The 16,772-nt window shown below is 40.3% G+C and overlaps 1 protein-coding gene across 14 annotated transcripts in view; it reads right to left on the bottom strand.

The window, feature by feature from the left end:
* LOC116942220 (transcription factor 12-like) overlaps positions 1-16,772 on the bottom strand; it is a 188,511-nt gene that overhangs the window by 158,685 nt on the left and 13,054 nt on the right. For 9 of the 14 annotated variants that reach the window (XM_032953923.2, XM_032953927.2, XM_032953924.2 and 6 more), the window contains one exon: positions 60-161. The exons of the other annotated variants lie outside the window; for them this stretch is intronic. In XM_032953923.2, coding sequence (XP_032809814.1) covers positions 60-161 — 102 coding nt within the window. The remainder of the gene's footprint in view (positions 1-59; positions 162-16,772) is intronic. 14 annotated transcript variants of the gene reach the window in all.

Genomic DNA, 16,772 nt, shown 5'->3' on the forward strand with positions numbered 1-16,772 from the left:
GCTGGCCGTCTACCCCCGCAACACCTCTATCACTCAAAAAAAATATTTTCCCCAGTTACCTCCAAGTCTGCTCGTTTCAGGAGGTGGTTGAGGTGAGAATGCACGTGGTTGCCCCAGCCCCACAGGTAAGCGACCAATCCCCAACCAGGACTTTAAAGACCCTTGGGGAAGAAGTACAAAGACAGAAAGGCGAGACCCGGAAACTTAGTGGCCGCTCAGGACACTGAACCTTAGGGACCCGTGTCACTCCTGCCTGATTGGCACATGCAAATATATGCAACTGTCAGGTCCACTGATGCGAGCCAGTCTCCCAATCTATATGGCCTTGGTGATGAAAGCTAGTGACTATCTTGAAGAGACCGATAGATATCGGTTTAGTCACTTTTTCCACAGCAAAAATACATAGGGAATGGTGGCTGAAGGTTAGGTGAGGTGCTTCACTCCTCACCCACTTTAAGAGTTAAATTATATTAATGGATCCAGTTCTGCTCCCGGCACAGAGATGTGTTCGTTTGTATAGTCAGCGACCAACTGGCATGAATACAATTAAACAAATCTAAAAGATTTCTGTTATACTGTTTCAACCATATTACCTGACGAAGCTAAAACAAATTGTATTTTTGAAGGTGTTACAAGTCATTCATTTTCTCCTTAAAATCTGATAAGCAAAATTAACATTTAACATAGCAAAGCACTCAAGACATTTGAAATACTGGCTAAAGCCGATACATCACACTGAATGCTATTTTATCTCAGAAGCCCAAAAAAAGAATTACTCTGTAATCAGTGAAGTTTTAATGGCTTACAGTTTTGCAAAGCAAAGGTAAAACATTGTTATATTGATGGATTAAGCAGGACACTTTAGTGATGCCGAAACAGTAGCCCAAAATAACCTTGCCGTCTCAGGCATTGGCTGATTCAACCTCTTATGATGATGATGATGAAAAAGAGCGCTTTAAAGCTGTGTGCAATATATATTCCACTTCGCTGAAATGAAAGCCCAGTGCTTATTAAAATGTAGAAAATATTCTGAATTGTCTTCCGTGAACTTTATGCACAACAATTTATTACAGGCTATCTTGTCAAAGCTTAAGAATTATTTTAATCTATGAGGCCAATTTCATCCGTAGATCCCAATGCGCCTAAAAAAATCCTCCAAACGTAGTACTTTAAAAAATTTGCCTATATTTTTTTTGTTAAATGTTGCATGCACAAATCCCGGTTGGATGCCAGCTCAACCCAATATTCATCCATGCCATTAAAAAAGACTACTAAAATGGCAATGTGGAATGTGTACACACATCACAGTGGCTCAGGGCAACCAGTGGCGTACATCGAGGTCCCACTGCTTGTTTGAGAAGATGTGAGGGGGCCCAATTTGACTTATGAGTCATTGCCTACCATTGGTCCAACTGGACAATGATCCTTTAATGCACTTGACAATGCATTGCAGTGGGAAATGTTTTTATTGTGCCCTACAATGTCATCGAGTGGTAGCGAAAAAGTTCCATACACAGTCTTAAAACCTTTTGGAATCCAAACCTCATGCCAATATATTGAACTACTAATTTAATGCCCAATTGAAGTGGACTCTCAATGTATTTATTTTTAGTTTTCCTTCCTCAAGTACTGTAGTTGTGAAACTATAATGCTGCATGTCAGATAAGAGAAGCAACTTTGCATAAGCGAATAAATCTACTTCTCCAAACAAGTCAGCCATTATGCGGTCCACTTTGGTACCACTACTATTGTAAATTACATCTTTAGCGACTACAGAAGCAACACTGGAGGCCCAAGGATTGTTATGCAATTCTGCATGAATTTGCAGCCAGTTAAACGGAATTTGATGTGTTATGAAACGTCAAAGTATAAGACGTCAGAGCATTCATAGATGATGAATTTGTTAATTTGGAATTTTTTTTGTGGCTGTGCATATTCATAAAATCCTGCCACAAAACTTTGATCATCGACACAGTGGGGTAATCTTTGTTTTACGGCTGAACGTATTCCTTCTTGAATACATAGAGCTTCACATTTTCTGAATCAAGTTATTTTATAAAGGCTCATTTATATATTGCAAAACATTTGAACACGGTGGTATCTGCCAAACTAAAAGCATGATCAACACATTTTCATTGACAATGTACAACCTGTTGCTAAGCAATCTAAAAAAACTCAAGTCATTACCCACAGTTGCCAATGAAATTAGTGATACGAAACCAAAATGTATGAGTGTAATTTGAATGTACAGTGAGGGAAAAAAGTATTTGATCCCCTGCTGATTTTGTACGTTTGCCCACTGACAAAGAAATGATTAAATTTCGATTTAAAGCTTTCGTGACTGCAAGGATTCATCTTCTTTGGTTCTTTCGGTAAAGTCACATAGAATGAGAATAAAATAAAATAATAACTGTCTGGAGGACAGCGCTGTCCTCCAGGCAGTCTCGTCCCTTCACCTGATGAAGGCCGCTTGTGTTGTGGCCGAAACGTCGTGAGAATATTGTGTTATTTTATTTTATCAATTTATTATTTTATTCTCATTCTACGTGACTTACCGAAAGAACCAAAGAAAAAAAGAAATGATTAGTCTATAATTTTAATGGTAGGTTTATTTGAACAGTGAGAGACAGAATAACAACAAAAATCCAGAAAAACGCATGTCAAAAATGTTATGAATTGATTTGCATTTTAATGAGGGAAATAAGTATTTGACCCCTCTGCAAAACATGATTTAGTACTTGGTGGCAAAACCCTTGTTGGCAATCACAGAGGTCAGACGTTTCTTGTAGTTGGCCACCAGGTTTGCACACATCTCAGGAGGGATTCTGTCCCACTCCTCTTTGCAGATCTTCTCCAAGTCATTAAGGTTTCGAGGCTGACGTTTGGCAACTCGAACCTTCAGCTCCCTCCACAGATTTTCTATGGGATTAAGTAAGGTCTGGAGACTGGCTAGGCCACTCCAGGACCTTAATGTGCTTCTTCTTGAGCCACTCCTTTGTTGCCTTGGCCATGTGTTTTGGGTCATTGTCATGCTGGAATACCCATCCACGACCCATTTTCAATGCCCTGGCTGAGGGAAGGAGGTTCTCACCCAAGATTTGACGGTACATGGCCCTGTCCATCGTTCCTTTGATGCGGTGAAGTTGTCCTGTCCCCTTAGCAGAAAAACACCCTCAAAGCATAATGTTTCCACCTCAATGTTTGACAGTGGGTATGGTGTTCTTGGGGTCATAGGCAGCATTCCTCCACCTCCAAACACGGCGAGTTGATCTGATACCAAAGACCTCCATTTTGGTCTCATCTGGCCACAATACTTTCACCCAGTTATCCCCTTAATCATTCAGATGTTCATTGGCAAACTTCAACGGGCATGTATATGTGCTTTCTTGAGTAGGGGGACCTTGCGGGCGCTGCAGAATTTCAGTCCTTCACGGCGTAGTGTGTTACCAATTGTTTTCTTGGTGACTATGGTCCCAGCTGCCTTGAGATCATTGACAAGATCCTCCCGTGTAGTTCTGGGCTGATTCCTCACCGTTCTCATGATCATTGCAACTCCACGAGGTGAGATCTTGCATGAAGCCCCAGGCCGAGGGAGATTGCCAGTTCTTTTGTGTTTCTTTCATTTGCAAATCATCGCACCAACTGTTGTCACCTTCTCACCAAGCTGCTTGGCAATGGTCTTGTAGCCCATTCCAGCCTTGTGTAGGTCTACAATCTTGTCCCTGACATCCTTGGAGAGCTCTTTGGTCTTGGCCATGGTGGAGAGTTTGGAATCTGATTGATTGATTGCTTCTGTGAACAGGTGTCTTTTATACAGGTAACAAGCTGAGATTAGGTGCACTCCCTTTAAGAGTGTGCTCCTAATCTCAGCTCGTTACCTGTATAAAAGACAACTGGGAGCCAGAAATCATTCTGATTGAGAGGGGGTCAAATACTTATCTCCCTCATTAAAATGCAAATCAATTTATTACATTTTAACATGTGTTTTTCTGGATTTTGTTGTTGTTATTCTGTCTCTCACTGTTCAAATAAACCTACCATTAAAATTATAGACTGATCATTTCTTTGTCAGTGGGCAAATGTACAAAATCAGCAGGGGATCAAATACTTTTTTCCCTCACTGTACTTGAACCAAAATGCAATTGGCTACATTCTGTTGTTACGGACCTTTAAATACGTTTCATGAAATTTCTGCAATTAGCTGCACATTGCTGTATATTTCTGTGTAACCCGTGAAATAGAACATGCAGAAAGATCGATAAACAAAGATGCAAACACATTGCTCGAAGCGGTCTGTTACAGAGAGATTAACAACGCCGCAGAAGTGAAACATCGAACCATTGCCTTCAAAACCTCAATGTCGTGATGAGTAAATACTATCCAATCCCCAAAACGGGGAAACGAGTTTCATTGAGTGGCATAATGGCCACGCCAGGGGGAGTAAAATAAAGGAACCTCAAAATACAAAGAACCCCTTTTTTGCTGGCTAACGAAAAAGATGGAAAACAGAAGTTGCTACAGGATGAGCAAACTTTGACACAGGAGAGAGACCTCTGGCAAATTTTCAACCCATATTTGGTGTAATCAGCAACGCCTTGAAACCACAAACAGAATCACCAGCACAGCTAGGGATCATGTGGCGTGCACTGCCAGCTACAGTTAAACATTCAGTGTGCTTTCAATGTGCTGGGCATGGGAGTCGTTGTTTGTAACTTCAAACTGGTCTCGCAAAATGTGGGATTTGATCAATGTTTTCATTACCACTGGGCTGTGACCCAAGACATTGGAAGTTTTCCCACACCAAAGTCGGACAAAGTGAGAATTGCAATGGGGGACAGTTATGACTTGTTCAAGGATTACTGCATTGATAACCGTGGAGTTAATTTACATGCAAATAGTGGCATCGGCGGTGTTCAGCAGTCTGCTGTAAACACACAGAACCTTCTGATTAAAAAACACATTCTCTTCTTTTTAACATTTTTAAGCCCCGAGTTTTATTCTCTAGCAATTACCCAAACCAAGAAAACAATTGCAGAGAAAAAATAACATTAGATTAAATATGCATTTTATCCACACTGGAAGACTGGCATTTCTATGAAAGAACATGAAAAAAATGTTACTTGCAAACATCTCGAATTACTCAACTATATTGGTGTGGCTTTAATTACATTTTTCATTTCCTAAAGAATTTCCAAAAGTGAGCAAAGCTTTTTGTCATTATTTTAACTTCTCAATAACTTGGCTTCCTTCACCACCTGGGATCAATGGTTTCCCATACGAGACCACAGGCATCGTTAGGTGCAGTGGTAAAAGAAGAGGGGGATTCTGATGGAGGGATCTATCTTTAAGTGTCCACAATGTTCTAACGGGTTCTGTGAATCAAAAATAGGGTCCACACTGGATCCACCTGGCCAAGCATCACAATAGTTGCAAATATTTTTACACTAAACATTGTATATTTACAAATGTATACCACCAGAAGAGACAAAAGGAGGTCCCGCAAGGAGGTCCCGCAAAAAGACAAGAAGCCCAAAGGAAAACAACAAGATGCGTCCGTGTGTAAGTGGCGATTAAGGGAATTTGTATGAACGGGCAATGTTACCAGATAATGTGCAGACATGGTGGACTGGCCAACAGAAGCCCCAAACCCTCCATCACACATTACATTATTGTCACAGAATATATTTTTACAGATGTACCATCAAAATCTATCATCATTAATTCCTTGAGATTTTATGCAAGGCTGTAGAAATAGCTATAGTTTATATTCCAACAAGTATAAAGGAGTTTCATGGTACAGAACAATCTTACACAATTTAATATATTACAAAAACCCTTTGGTTTATTGTTTGACTTCATTAGGTGGTGGTTACTTCTTTCTTGTATCTCAGGCATAATTGTCAAGTCTCTGCATGCCTACACACATTCCAAGTTAACTAATCCATCGTTTTCATGTCAAACAAAACAAAGACATCTAAATAGTTAAAATAAACTTTAAAATGCATCGCTTTCAAACATCACAGCTATAAGCCCACATTCACAAGTAATAACACCAACTATTAAGAATGTTATTATATGTTGGTGTTGAAAAGCCATCATGTTGCAAATTACAAAATAATAAATCCAACTCCATGGAGAATCCGCTTCACCAGACGTCATTCCTTGAAGACACGCCCTAAGCAAGGGACCAACGCAGCTCAACTGATCAAAGGTTTTTAAAAGCTTCTCACTAGAAAAATAAAAAAGGACAGGGAAGGGAGGCAGTTGAAGGAGCGTTTTTTTAGATAAAATGCTGCAAGCTGAAGCAAGCCCAGCCTTCCCAGTTAACAGGATTTGTGTGGCTAAACCTTCCAACCACCACTCTGAAAAAGCACAACTTAATAATTAAACTTTTAAAAGCCCCTAAACACCTAAAAAAAACCTGTGAAACGCAAGTCCCCAAGTGGAACAATGCAACAGGAAATGGAACCCTGCCAAATGCTTGTTTGCATTTTCTATTTATATGACACCCCATAAAAATATTGTAATATCTACTTCAAACACATTTTAAAAGGGCTCGTTAATACCACATTACCGTAAGCTAAATTTCGTCTGTGCTTTTAACTTTTCAGACTCAAGGGTTGTCATTTGCATGTCATGGACCATATTTAATTTCCCAACCCCTGATGAAGAATATGCCTTCAAAGTCATGAAAGTGATGGAGGCAAATCATTCGTCTGCTGTATATGTGGCATGCTCGATAAAAATCAGTCTAGACTCTTCTTATGGAAGGCTGCCGACAGATAAACCACTGCCTTTTCTGACGCTCTAATATGGATTCATGAGCACAGGTGGTGGCCTAAACCTGAACCTGCAAAATGTGCCGGCCAACCTGATGACAATGATGGGGGAAGCCAAATTCTGTATATATTTCACAGACCTAAATAATGCATCGAAGATATAATTTCCTCAGCAAATGTATATTCCCCCATATATTTCCTGCATCTTCCTACCCTCACCAGATATTTTTTTTGTATCGTCGTTGTTTCATGCACGACCAGTATCATAAACGCCAAGAATGAACTGCAGTACTTCCTCACAACCATTCCGTAGTGATGTGCAAGACAGATTTGATTTAGAGGCACACTCATGTGGTCCAGGAAACAGCATTAGCCGCCGTACATTTGGCCGATGCGCCAGTCGTCGAGGTGTGATTCGTCTCCCGTCAGAGCCACGGCATATTGACGACAGCTGGTTAATATGCCGTGAAGCTTTGCAGGTGTTATTCTTCCAATGTCCAAAAATGAATCGGGCTATCGAGCACGTGGTTAATGGACAGTGCGCTCAGGTGCGTGCGCGCATGCTACGGTCATGTCCCACGTGGTTATATATCCAGCTCCCGACATGCACCACTGGAAAGGAAAGCAATGGCCCTGCAAAAGGGCTCAATTGGGCCATCCGGATGCCATGGAGGTACAAGCGTGGGGGCATCAGTCTTACAAACGTGCATGCATATGATCATTGGCGCCATAACCGTGCCTAACCTGCAGTCATGGGAGACATCTTCATTGATTACAATCCAGCAGGGTTCATTAAAATCGACGTCTATCTTATTGCAGTAGTGGTACGGCGATCAAGATAAAAATAAAAAGTAGGCTTCCTATAACATCCTTGCTCAAGGACTTTATTAGGAGCTTCTTGAAAATTAGCTAATGTGCAGTGCTTACAATCAGATGTAACTTCAAACACAAATGAATACAATCTAATTACCATGTAAAATAGATGCTGATTTCACATTTAGTCAAATTATTCTCCAAGCTTGGGATAAGCCTCCACATGCAAACAGCTCTAACAATTTATTCTGGGAATTGTTAACATTTAGCAAATATATGCATGCCTTGGGATATATCTGTAATTTTTGCGACCACAAGCAGTATGGGCATGTTTTCAGACACACATTTGTGTAAAAAAACGCGACAATAACCGAGATAAAATGCGTAACATTGAAATAATTCACATCTTAAACCAGGGAAGACAGAATTTCCAAAACACGTTTTTATAAGATTTAAAAAAAATGTATTACTCGTGAATGTTTATACATTTTCCACCTAGAAAATCTCGACCTATCATACAATCGGATCCCTCTCGACTCCTACTAAACATATTTAGGTATAAATGAAACCCATTTAAGGCAACCTTACATGGGACGCGAAAAGGCTCATAACGATATCGCTTAAAATGTGTGCATTTATTAATTAAGATATATCCCATGACGAAGGATAGTGCATAAAAAAATCAATTTGGTTTTAAAACAGGCGTTATCGAATGTATTTATCGCAGAGAATAATAAAGAGATGTTAAGGGCAAGACCACCAAGTTGGTAAGGGTGTGTTATATAGACATTTCGTTGTCAGATGTATTTGGTTGAGATTTGGACAAGGAAAATACGATGGTAGGAAGTAAATTGTCATTGAAAATGTATGCATTTAACATACCGCAGTAGTTTTTATTTAGTAAATGAATATGCATTATTAGAACTATACTAGAAGTAAACCGAAAATGTTCTTGTTCCTGAAAAAAACGTTGTGTTTTATCATCCTGCCAAAACTCCTCAAACAACCTTTGTGCATGTGTTTCATCATTACTCCGAAATCTTGCGAACCAAGGTCCATCCCTTTGAAGCAACAATGAGCTAAGCTGAATAGCCGGTGGCAGTAAGCAAGCAGGCACACATCAGGTGGAAAAGCAGTGGCAATGCATTTCTCATGTATCCCAACGTTAAAACGGCCGGTCACACGTGCCAAGCCACGGTTTGGTTTTCCACTGACCCAGCTGCACTATTTTTACCGCTAACCTGGAGTGCTCCGCTTCGTGCCATGACGCAAAGCCGCACAGGATTTATAGGCTTTGCGGCCTGTTGCTGACAGGTAGTTTCGCTCACGCAACAGGGACCGGTGTCGCGACACGTTATTTGTTCTCATCGCGGGCCTTGTCAGATAGGCAGCACGAGCGCACACGTGCCATATCCGTCAAACAGCACACACGCACGCGCAAGCATTTGCGGTAGCGTGGCATTGCGGAGGGGAGGGTTGAACGGGGGTGAGAAAGGAAGAGCACCACTGTAATAATCTTTATCTTTAGGGAGCAGCAACCCGGTCGACGGACCGAGTTTTACGTGCAACAACAAATTAATTGGCCCAAACAATCAGCTGTTATCAGCATCAGATTTCAGTTTCAGGTATAAAATCGGGTTGACATTCACTTACAGTTAATTCTGCCCAGTGACAGATTTATACTAAAAGGATAACCATCTGCGGCTTCAGATGAGTCTCAATTTTGCTACACTGTATTTATATAATACCCTGCATAGCTTCTGGCAAAGGATTAAAACCTCTAGTCCACAAAACTGGTAAAACATTTATTTTTGAGTGCTCAATTTAAGAATCGGAACATAACAAATTCAATTGCACATCAGACCAGCCTACATAGAAGTTCAATGAAATACCTTTGCCATCTCTCTGGAACATAAAAATGTACTTCGAGCATAAAAGTGCATGGAATGTGTATGAAACAGATGAAGCGTCGCATTGTAAAAAAAAGTGAAATTCAAAGCATTGCCAAGAACTGTTTGTGGGTGCCAAGCATGATTTGTATTCTCCAAAACAATGCTGTATCTTTTGCGAGATTGTAGGTGATAACATTTCAAGCCAAGCCATGGCACATTTTTATTTGCATTCCCTCTGCTAAGTGGGGGGAAAATGTCATTGTTCCACAAGTGCGTTGCGATTAATGCATGCAGATTAATGCATGCAGAATCCCTCGCAAACAAGCATTTTGTTTTTAAATGAAAGGAAGACATCACCAAAGTGTCGGTAATGGGATTTTGATCATGCTTTACCAAGCTGGTCAGTTCAGGATGATGATAGGAGGGCCTAAGAATAATTCACATCACTCGCCACTGATGTTAGCCATGGGTAAGAATCAAATTCAGATCACCGAGTTCACAGTAGTGCGCATTATACCACTGTACCACCACTTCACTTGGAGTACTGAGTGAACAGCTGTCAAGAACAGTACAGCATGCAAGGCAGTAGGTAGTGTATCAACCATTAAACGGTGCAAATTTTGAGAAGATATATTTCAATATTTCTAACAGGATAAAAAAACTGGACAAAAAATAATCTAGCTACGAAGAAATGATCTTCTGTTTCAACGGCTCGTGATGAAAAGTGAGGTTGCTGGTTGATCACGTGACAAGCCTACATCTTCTAAAAGAGATCTTTCCGTTCCAGAGGATTCTACTCTGCAGCAGCAGTTGGTGCTGGGGGCGAATATGCGAACAGTAATAAATCTGGACAACCCAAACACTTACACCGATTTAAAAAATATGAATCAACCTAAGGGAAGTCCAGACCAAATTCACATAATTGCTATTGTGCTTGGCTAGGGATGTATGTCTTTTGGATCATACTAAAGCACCTTGCAAGTCTTCAACTTTCACTCCCTTCACAAATATACAAAGCACACAAAAACATGAACATCCTTCGATGACCGCATACCAGCTACAAGTAGGTGCTAGTGTAAGACCCACTTCTTACAGGCGGTGACATCATTGGCAACCAGCCAGCTGCTCATCTTCATATGCATGTATACAGGGCTGCAGATGAAAGTATACATGGTCATATGGCAAATCAAAATATAATTTTTAAAATCGTTTACCGCATCTCCATAGTTCTAAAGCTATCTATGTATGCAAGGCAAAAAAAGCCTTGGATTCACTCATCCATAAGGACTTGGAGTTGGCCAGTCTTATAACGAAGCTTGTTCACTCAATGCGCAGTTGTTGAGGCATAAACGTAGCTCCAAGTCAGGATTGGAAAAGAGCATCCACCTTTTAAGCAACTCACCAATCCCAGCGCCTGAGCAACCAGAGGCTGTGACCATGTCTGACCCTGCCGCATGATACCCAGTGGTCACATAAACATGCTAACCCCACAATGTTAAATTGTGAAATATATAAATAATGCGATCTGCAAATTCAAGATAACTGCAGGGGTTACATTTCAGCCAACAAAGTAAACCTGAAAAAACGTCATTAAAAATCGCTCAAATGAAACACTAAAAAAGGCTTGTTATTTTGCAATTGGGATAAGAAAAAAATGTTACATGTTTATAGCAGGTCCAGGTATGCTTGGCTTCCAAAGATTAATAACATTATTACGCGATTGGTACACACAAAAGCATTTCTACAGAAAGAGGCATGCAATTTTCATGTAACCTAATCCCTTCGCTGGACCTCTAAAAAACCCTGAATTTGTACATCACTGGTGATAAGAATGGTTATTTAAAACGAGACAAATTTTCATGCAGCCATAATTCATGAATCTTATTAGGCCCCAGCACAGAGATGCAGAAAACATTCTTTACAGCTAAATTTAGTTTCCGTGCTATATTTCTCATCCTCTGCGTCATAACCCATTGCATAGCTTTTACCAAACTAAACCTGCCCTGAATGCCACATATTCAAGGCAAAGTTCCATACATTCATTCATCAGTTCATTGAAAACCTACTGCAACATTTCATACATTTGATGTAACAAAAAACGATTAAAAAATTATGTAAAAAAAGTTTATGTCTATTGCATACTTTTAATTTAGTAGTTTTCAAGGAATGCTTGTATTAAATGTAAACAAAACAGCTTATTGTACATTTGCTGCCATGTTCAATACTTTCCAGCACGCATGATGTTTTTACTGATTTTTTTTGTATCAATCTGTACTCTTGCCTTTTATGGCACAGGTATCCCATGAAAGATACTTTTGGCGTCCTCTGGTCTAACACTGTTTGAGACTAGGCTCTAAAGAAAGATGTCTCTGGTGTGGACCAATCAGTTTCAAAGACAATGCACATAACAGACTGCTAGACAAGAAGGCTCACCTGATTGAGTCGCTCACCTTTCTCAAGAGATGCCGCGACAACAAGGTAATACCGATCACATTTACACTCACATCTGCTGCTGTCACTTCTCCAACATATTTAACCTCTTGGTGGAACAGCTCTCTCACTGTCCTTCCTGGTTCAGCAGTTCCACTGCTGGATTATTTTTTCCGCCTGAGGACGACCGCTTGTGTTGCCATTGAAACGTCGTGATATATTATTTTTTATTTTATTTTTCTACCTACGTGACTTTACCGAAAGAACCAAAGAGAATGCACATACTGTCAGAGCATGTTCTTGTTTGCATGTTCACCACAAGTATATGTGGTAAATGCAGACATGATTCCTTGCAAAGGTTTCAGTTTGGTGTTTTAACATCTTGACACCTGTTTTATTGCCAGAAAGGGGAAACCCCTATTATCATACTTTAGCAGTCAGAAAAACAGAAGACAGAAAATGGAGATAACGTTAATGCATTGTTTTACAGACTGGTGTATGCAGATTCCTTTAACATTTATACAAATGTAATCATGCCAGTGTGGATATTTGAAGCGGGCACAGTAGGAAGAACGAGGCTGGGGGAGCCACGATTTTGAATTTGACCCCGAGTGTGGTCACTAAGTGCTCATTAACAGTTTTGATAAGATAGCATCTACCCTCACCACAGCACTGCCAGACCGCATTGCAGTGCTTGCAGTAGCCATGTCACTCCTCCCACTGCAATGACTATGAACTCCAAAACACGACGTTAAATGGCTTAAAATTCAACTTCTTAAGGTAGGGGGGCCACAAAACGATGCCACTGCAATCACAAACAATATATTTTTTTATCTTATACATATGATTACCACCATACCGAATGGTACAGTAACATAAAAAGCCACCCAACTGAGAATTGACACTCTGCTTCACAACACTACAGGCTGTATGTAAAAAAAAACAGATGTAAATTGGTGTCAAGCTGATCGATTGTGACACACTACTACATGGATGTGTTTCGAATTAGAGTCAATACTTTTTCAGCATTATCAATATTACAGACAGCTTCGACCCATAGCTTAGATCCATAGTTTAGGGTGCCGCACTCCAATACTCAACATTTGTCCAGAGCTGTGAAAACAAATCTAAGACAATACTGCCTTTGCCTCCCCCCCCCCCGATTGCACAACTGGACAACAGCCACAAACAATAGAATGACTCAGTTCAGTATGTTAACCGCACAGGGTAAACACTCATACATCATTGCACACCCTATCTGTCACATATTTCTCCTGACGGTTGCAGGTGGTCAAAAGGCAATATATGATGGAACAACTGCATTCTTTGCCGTATTCATTTTCTAAGTACAGCAATTACTTTATGCCCCATTCTTACATTAGTCAACACCTGTTTCATGAACTGCTTATTTTTAAAAGCATATAAAACACCAGTGCTCTAAATAATAAAATACATGCGGCACACTAAATACTGCATTAGATGCAGTATTCAACATTTCAATGTCAATCAGAGTCTTGAAAAGACACTGCCGAGATTATGGGGTGAATTTTGGCAAGAAGCATGGTTGGTATAACTGTACCGAGCCAAGTTTCTCCGCTAGCACCACAGAAATGTGCTCAAATGCCTAATCTCAATCTTCAATATCTCTACTTGTGCCCAGTGAGTATTCCCACATAAATTATAAGGATATCGGGAACAAATGTTCCGTGGTAACTACTTTTAAAAGGGCCATTTGCATTCTTGTCAATCGACCGAGTGTGCATGTTTCTGCACCACTCTGTCCAAAACAAGTACTTCACCCATGGTTTTGTAAGCTGTACCAATAAAAATTGAGGGCATGCACATCAGGTTTCAGAATACTGGGCTAGAATCATAAAATGTATCCCATATGGAATTACACTGAATCCTGGTAACAGGATGCAGCTAGATTATTACGTTGATTAGGACATTGTTAAGATTATGCAGACTCATTTTTCCAATGGGAAATATTTATTTTTACTGGGTGCAAAGCCGAGAGCCAACCTTTGCATCAAGGTCCCCTCGTTAGATCAATGGGATTGCAATACTATATCTATGCATTGTGGATATCAATGTAAAAGCAACTCTGAATGAAATACTGCTTCCACATCCTGCCCATCATTACAAAGTGTTCCATTCGTAGACTTGTGTGTTGAACTTCCTTCGCACCGTATGTAGCCAACCGTTGCTCAACGGAGGTGTGGGAAGATGGGTCGAAGGCACAATTCTCTCCTCCATGTTGCTGTCATCTACCGATCTCTTCATCTGTCCGTACATCTTTCATTGTTCAATATTGTCTAGAATTGCCATTCTTTTCCTTCCCCTTGGCATTTTCCCCAAAACATCGTCCCTCGATCGCCTGCTTCAGCAAGCCATTCTCTTTCACTACTTGCCCAATCCAGATTGTAAACCCCTTCCTGATTGATTAAATATGGCATCTTACCGAATGCCTGTGTAAAGGGAATGATTGCTGAATGTCTTCATCCCACCCTCTCCCAAAAATAGCAAGATTAATATGATGCATGTCGATATATTAATGACATGTTAAGATATAGTGCTCACTGTGTATAATTCCACATTTTGTGCAATGTTTCATCAGAGAGCCTGTTTTTATTTTCTATTCAAGGCAATTATTATGAAGCGAGAGGCGCATTTACGGGAATGCCGAAATTTAACAATGTGTCGCAGAAGAAACTGGTATACCACATGATGTAAAATGAAAGCACCCATGATGCATCATACAGCTATAGAAAAAATATAATACTACGAGCTATTGTATCCCTGTATACTCCATCAGGAATCCCTTCAGAATTCTTTTGAGAGATCATCTTACTTAAATGTGCACGGGAAGAAGAAAGCGCACGTAATTAACACAACCCGGGCTTTTCCTGACCGTGCACAAAGAGCTTTATTCATTCCCACGCTGATGCCCCATCAGGAGGCGTTTTTCAGTACAGGAAATGTAATTATCTGCCATTTGCTTCTAAACATTTGAAAAGCAGCCCCCCCCAACATGCGTCAGTCAATCCAATACAATGAATAAGATAGTAATCAATGTCCTAAATATGACAGTCGTTGCATAAACATCTACACAAAGCTCAGTACAGATTGTACCAATTAAAATTTTAAATAGCCTTTGGAGACTAGACTTGACCTTGTGGAAACTTGGTAACCTACCTGTTGCACTGTCGAATCAAAATATTCAAGGCTCTGCACGTCTTTTGTACTAAAATATTTAAAATGCTTGTAACATTTTAATTTTTCTATTTCAGTTTCAAAATAAAATTTACCTTCAATAGCTTAAGTCACAAAATGAAGTTAGAATAGAAAATTGGAATTGTTTTGGACAGTGACGAGATAAAACAAAGTTGATCAAAAAATGTACTTAGATTTGATGAGACTAAACTTCAAGATTGTATGCTGACTTACTCTGAGAAATCCAGTTGGCTTGGTTTTTTTCCATTTTTAGACGACAAAATATATATCTGCAATTGGGTCACTATACAAGAAGAGAACCACAACCATGATTTTTTGACGTGTTTGAATAATGTTGCAAATGGGATGTAGGGCAGTGTTGCAAGATCATATTGGTAGACTCAGATTGTTGTCACAGGATCTTAAACACCGATTTGCTATTAAAAATGCAAGCCAAAGGGCTGCGCAGCCTCATGGGCTACCTGTTTAAAACCTGTTTAATGAGATATCACAAACCCAGCAGAAGAATAAAGATTGCGTTTGAGTAAATATTTTTTAAAACCTAAAGACAACTCATGTCTTGTCTTTAGCCTTTCAACCTACACCTCTCTCAAACTGCAGAAAGTTGTTTAATGTGATGCAACAACATACACATACATAGCAAAGAAATTACCATCAAGTTAACATATACTTCAAAGGGGCTTTGGATGGATACTTTATACCCGACGATGATGAATGGTGACTAATGACGATTGCCATTAGAGAATTCCTTTTCCCATTGCAGCCAAAATACGAAATGTTGCAAGCCGACAAAAAATATTTTAAATATGTACGTAGAGCACTCATTCATGTACACAGTGTTGCTCTTTGGAACATCTTCAAAGAAAAACACTGACAGTTCTACTTCTCAAAACTATTTCGCACACGTCCACATGCAAACAGAAAACAATTTTCCAAGCAATAAGATTCACCTTGCATCCCCTGCCAACAACTAACCCGTGTGCATTCGCGATTTGGGTAACTGCATGTGCAATTTCAAAGTGCGATGGTGGGAGAGACCACATTGGAAGCTCGAAGATACATAAAAGACCTGCAGAGCAGCTGCAACTGTGGGGAAGTGACACCTCTTCTAGACACATTCCCCCTTTCCCTTGGCCCCAGGGAGGGTGTGGCAAGGGGATGGAGAACGGCTGGGATAGGAAGTCACCTCGGCAAGAAACAAAAACCCTCAACAGACTGCACAAAGGCATGGATTACGAGAGCAGGGATCGCCTGTCCCTCTTCTCTTCCTCCACAAAAACAGCCCCTCCCCCCACCACCTCCCCTCCCCAGGCCGCCCGAACCGCCCCCGACCCAGAGTTCCCATTCCACTCCCCATCGCAGCCCAGAGGCTGCTTGGCCAGTGGATATCCGACACCTCACATACCACAGTTGTGACCATCTGCTGAGCTCACTGCACCATACTTTCCCTCTCCCAAGCGCTGACATTTTAGATAATAAACTATGTTGCTGGACAAATATGTTTGGGAAAGTACAAGCAATACATGGAAATACGTTTTTTTAAAGCTGGATATATATGTGATGAGCTACAAGTAATGCAACATTTAAGAAAAACTATTGCATATCTAAGATCTGACACATAGTG

This window comes from Petromyzon marinus, chromosome 13, assembly GCF_048934315.1.
Source record: "Petromyzon marinus isolate PM22_M1 ecotype Great Lakes invasive population chromosome 13, UKy_Petmar_22M1.pri1.0, whole genome shotgun sequence".
Taxonomy (NCBI): domain Eukaryota; kingdom Metazoa; phylum Chordata; class Hyperoartia; order Petromyzontiformes; family Petromyzontidae; genus Petromyzon; species Petromyzon marinus.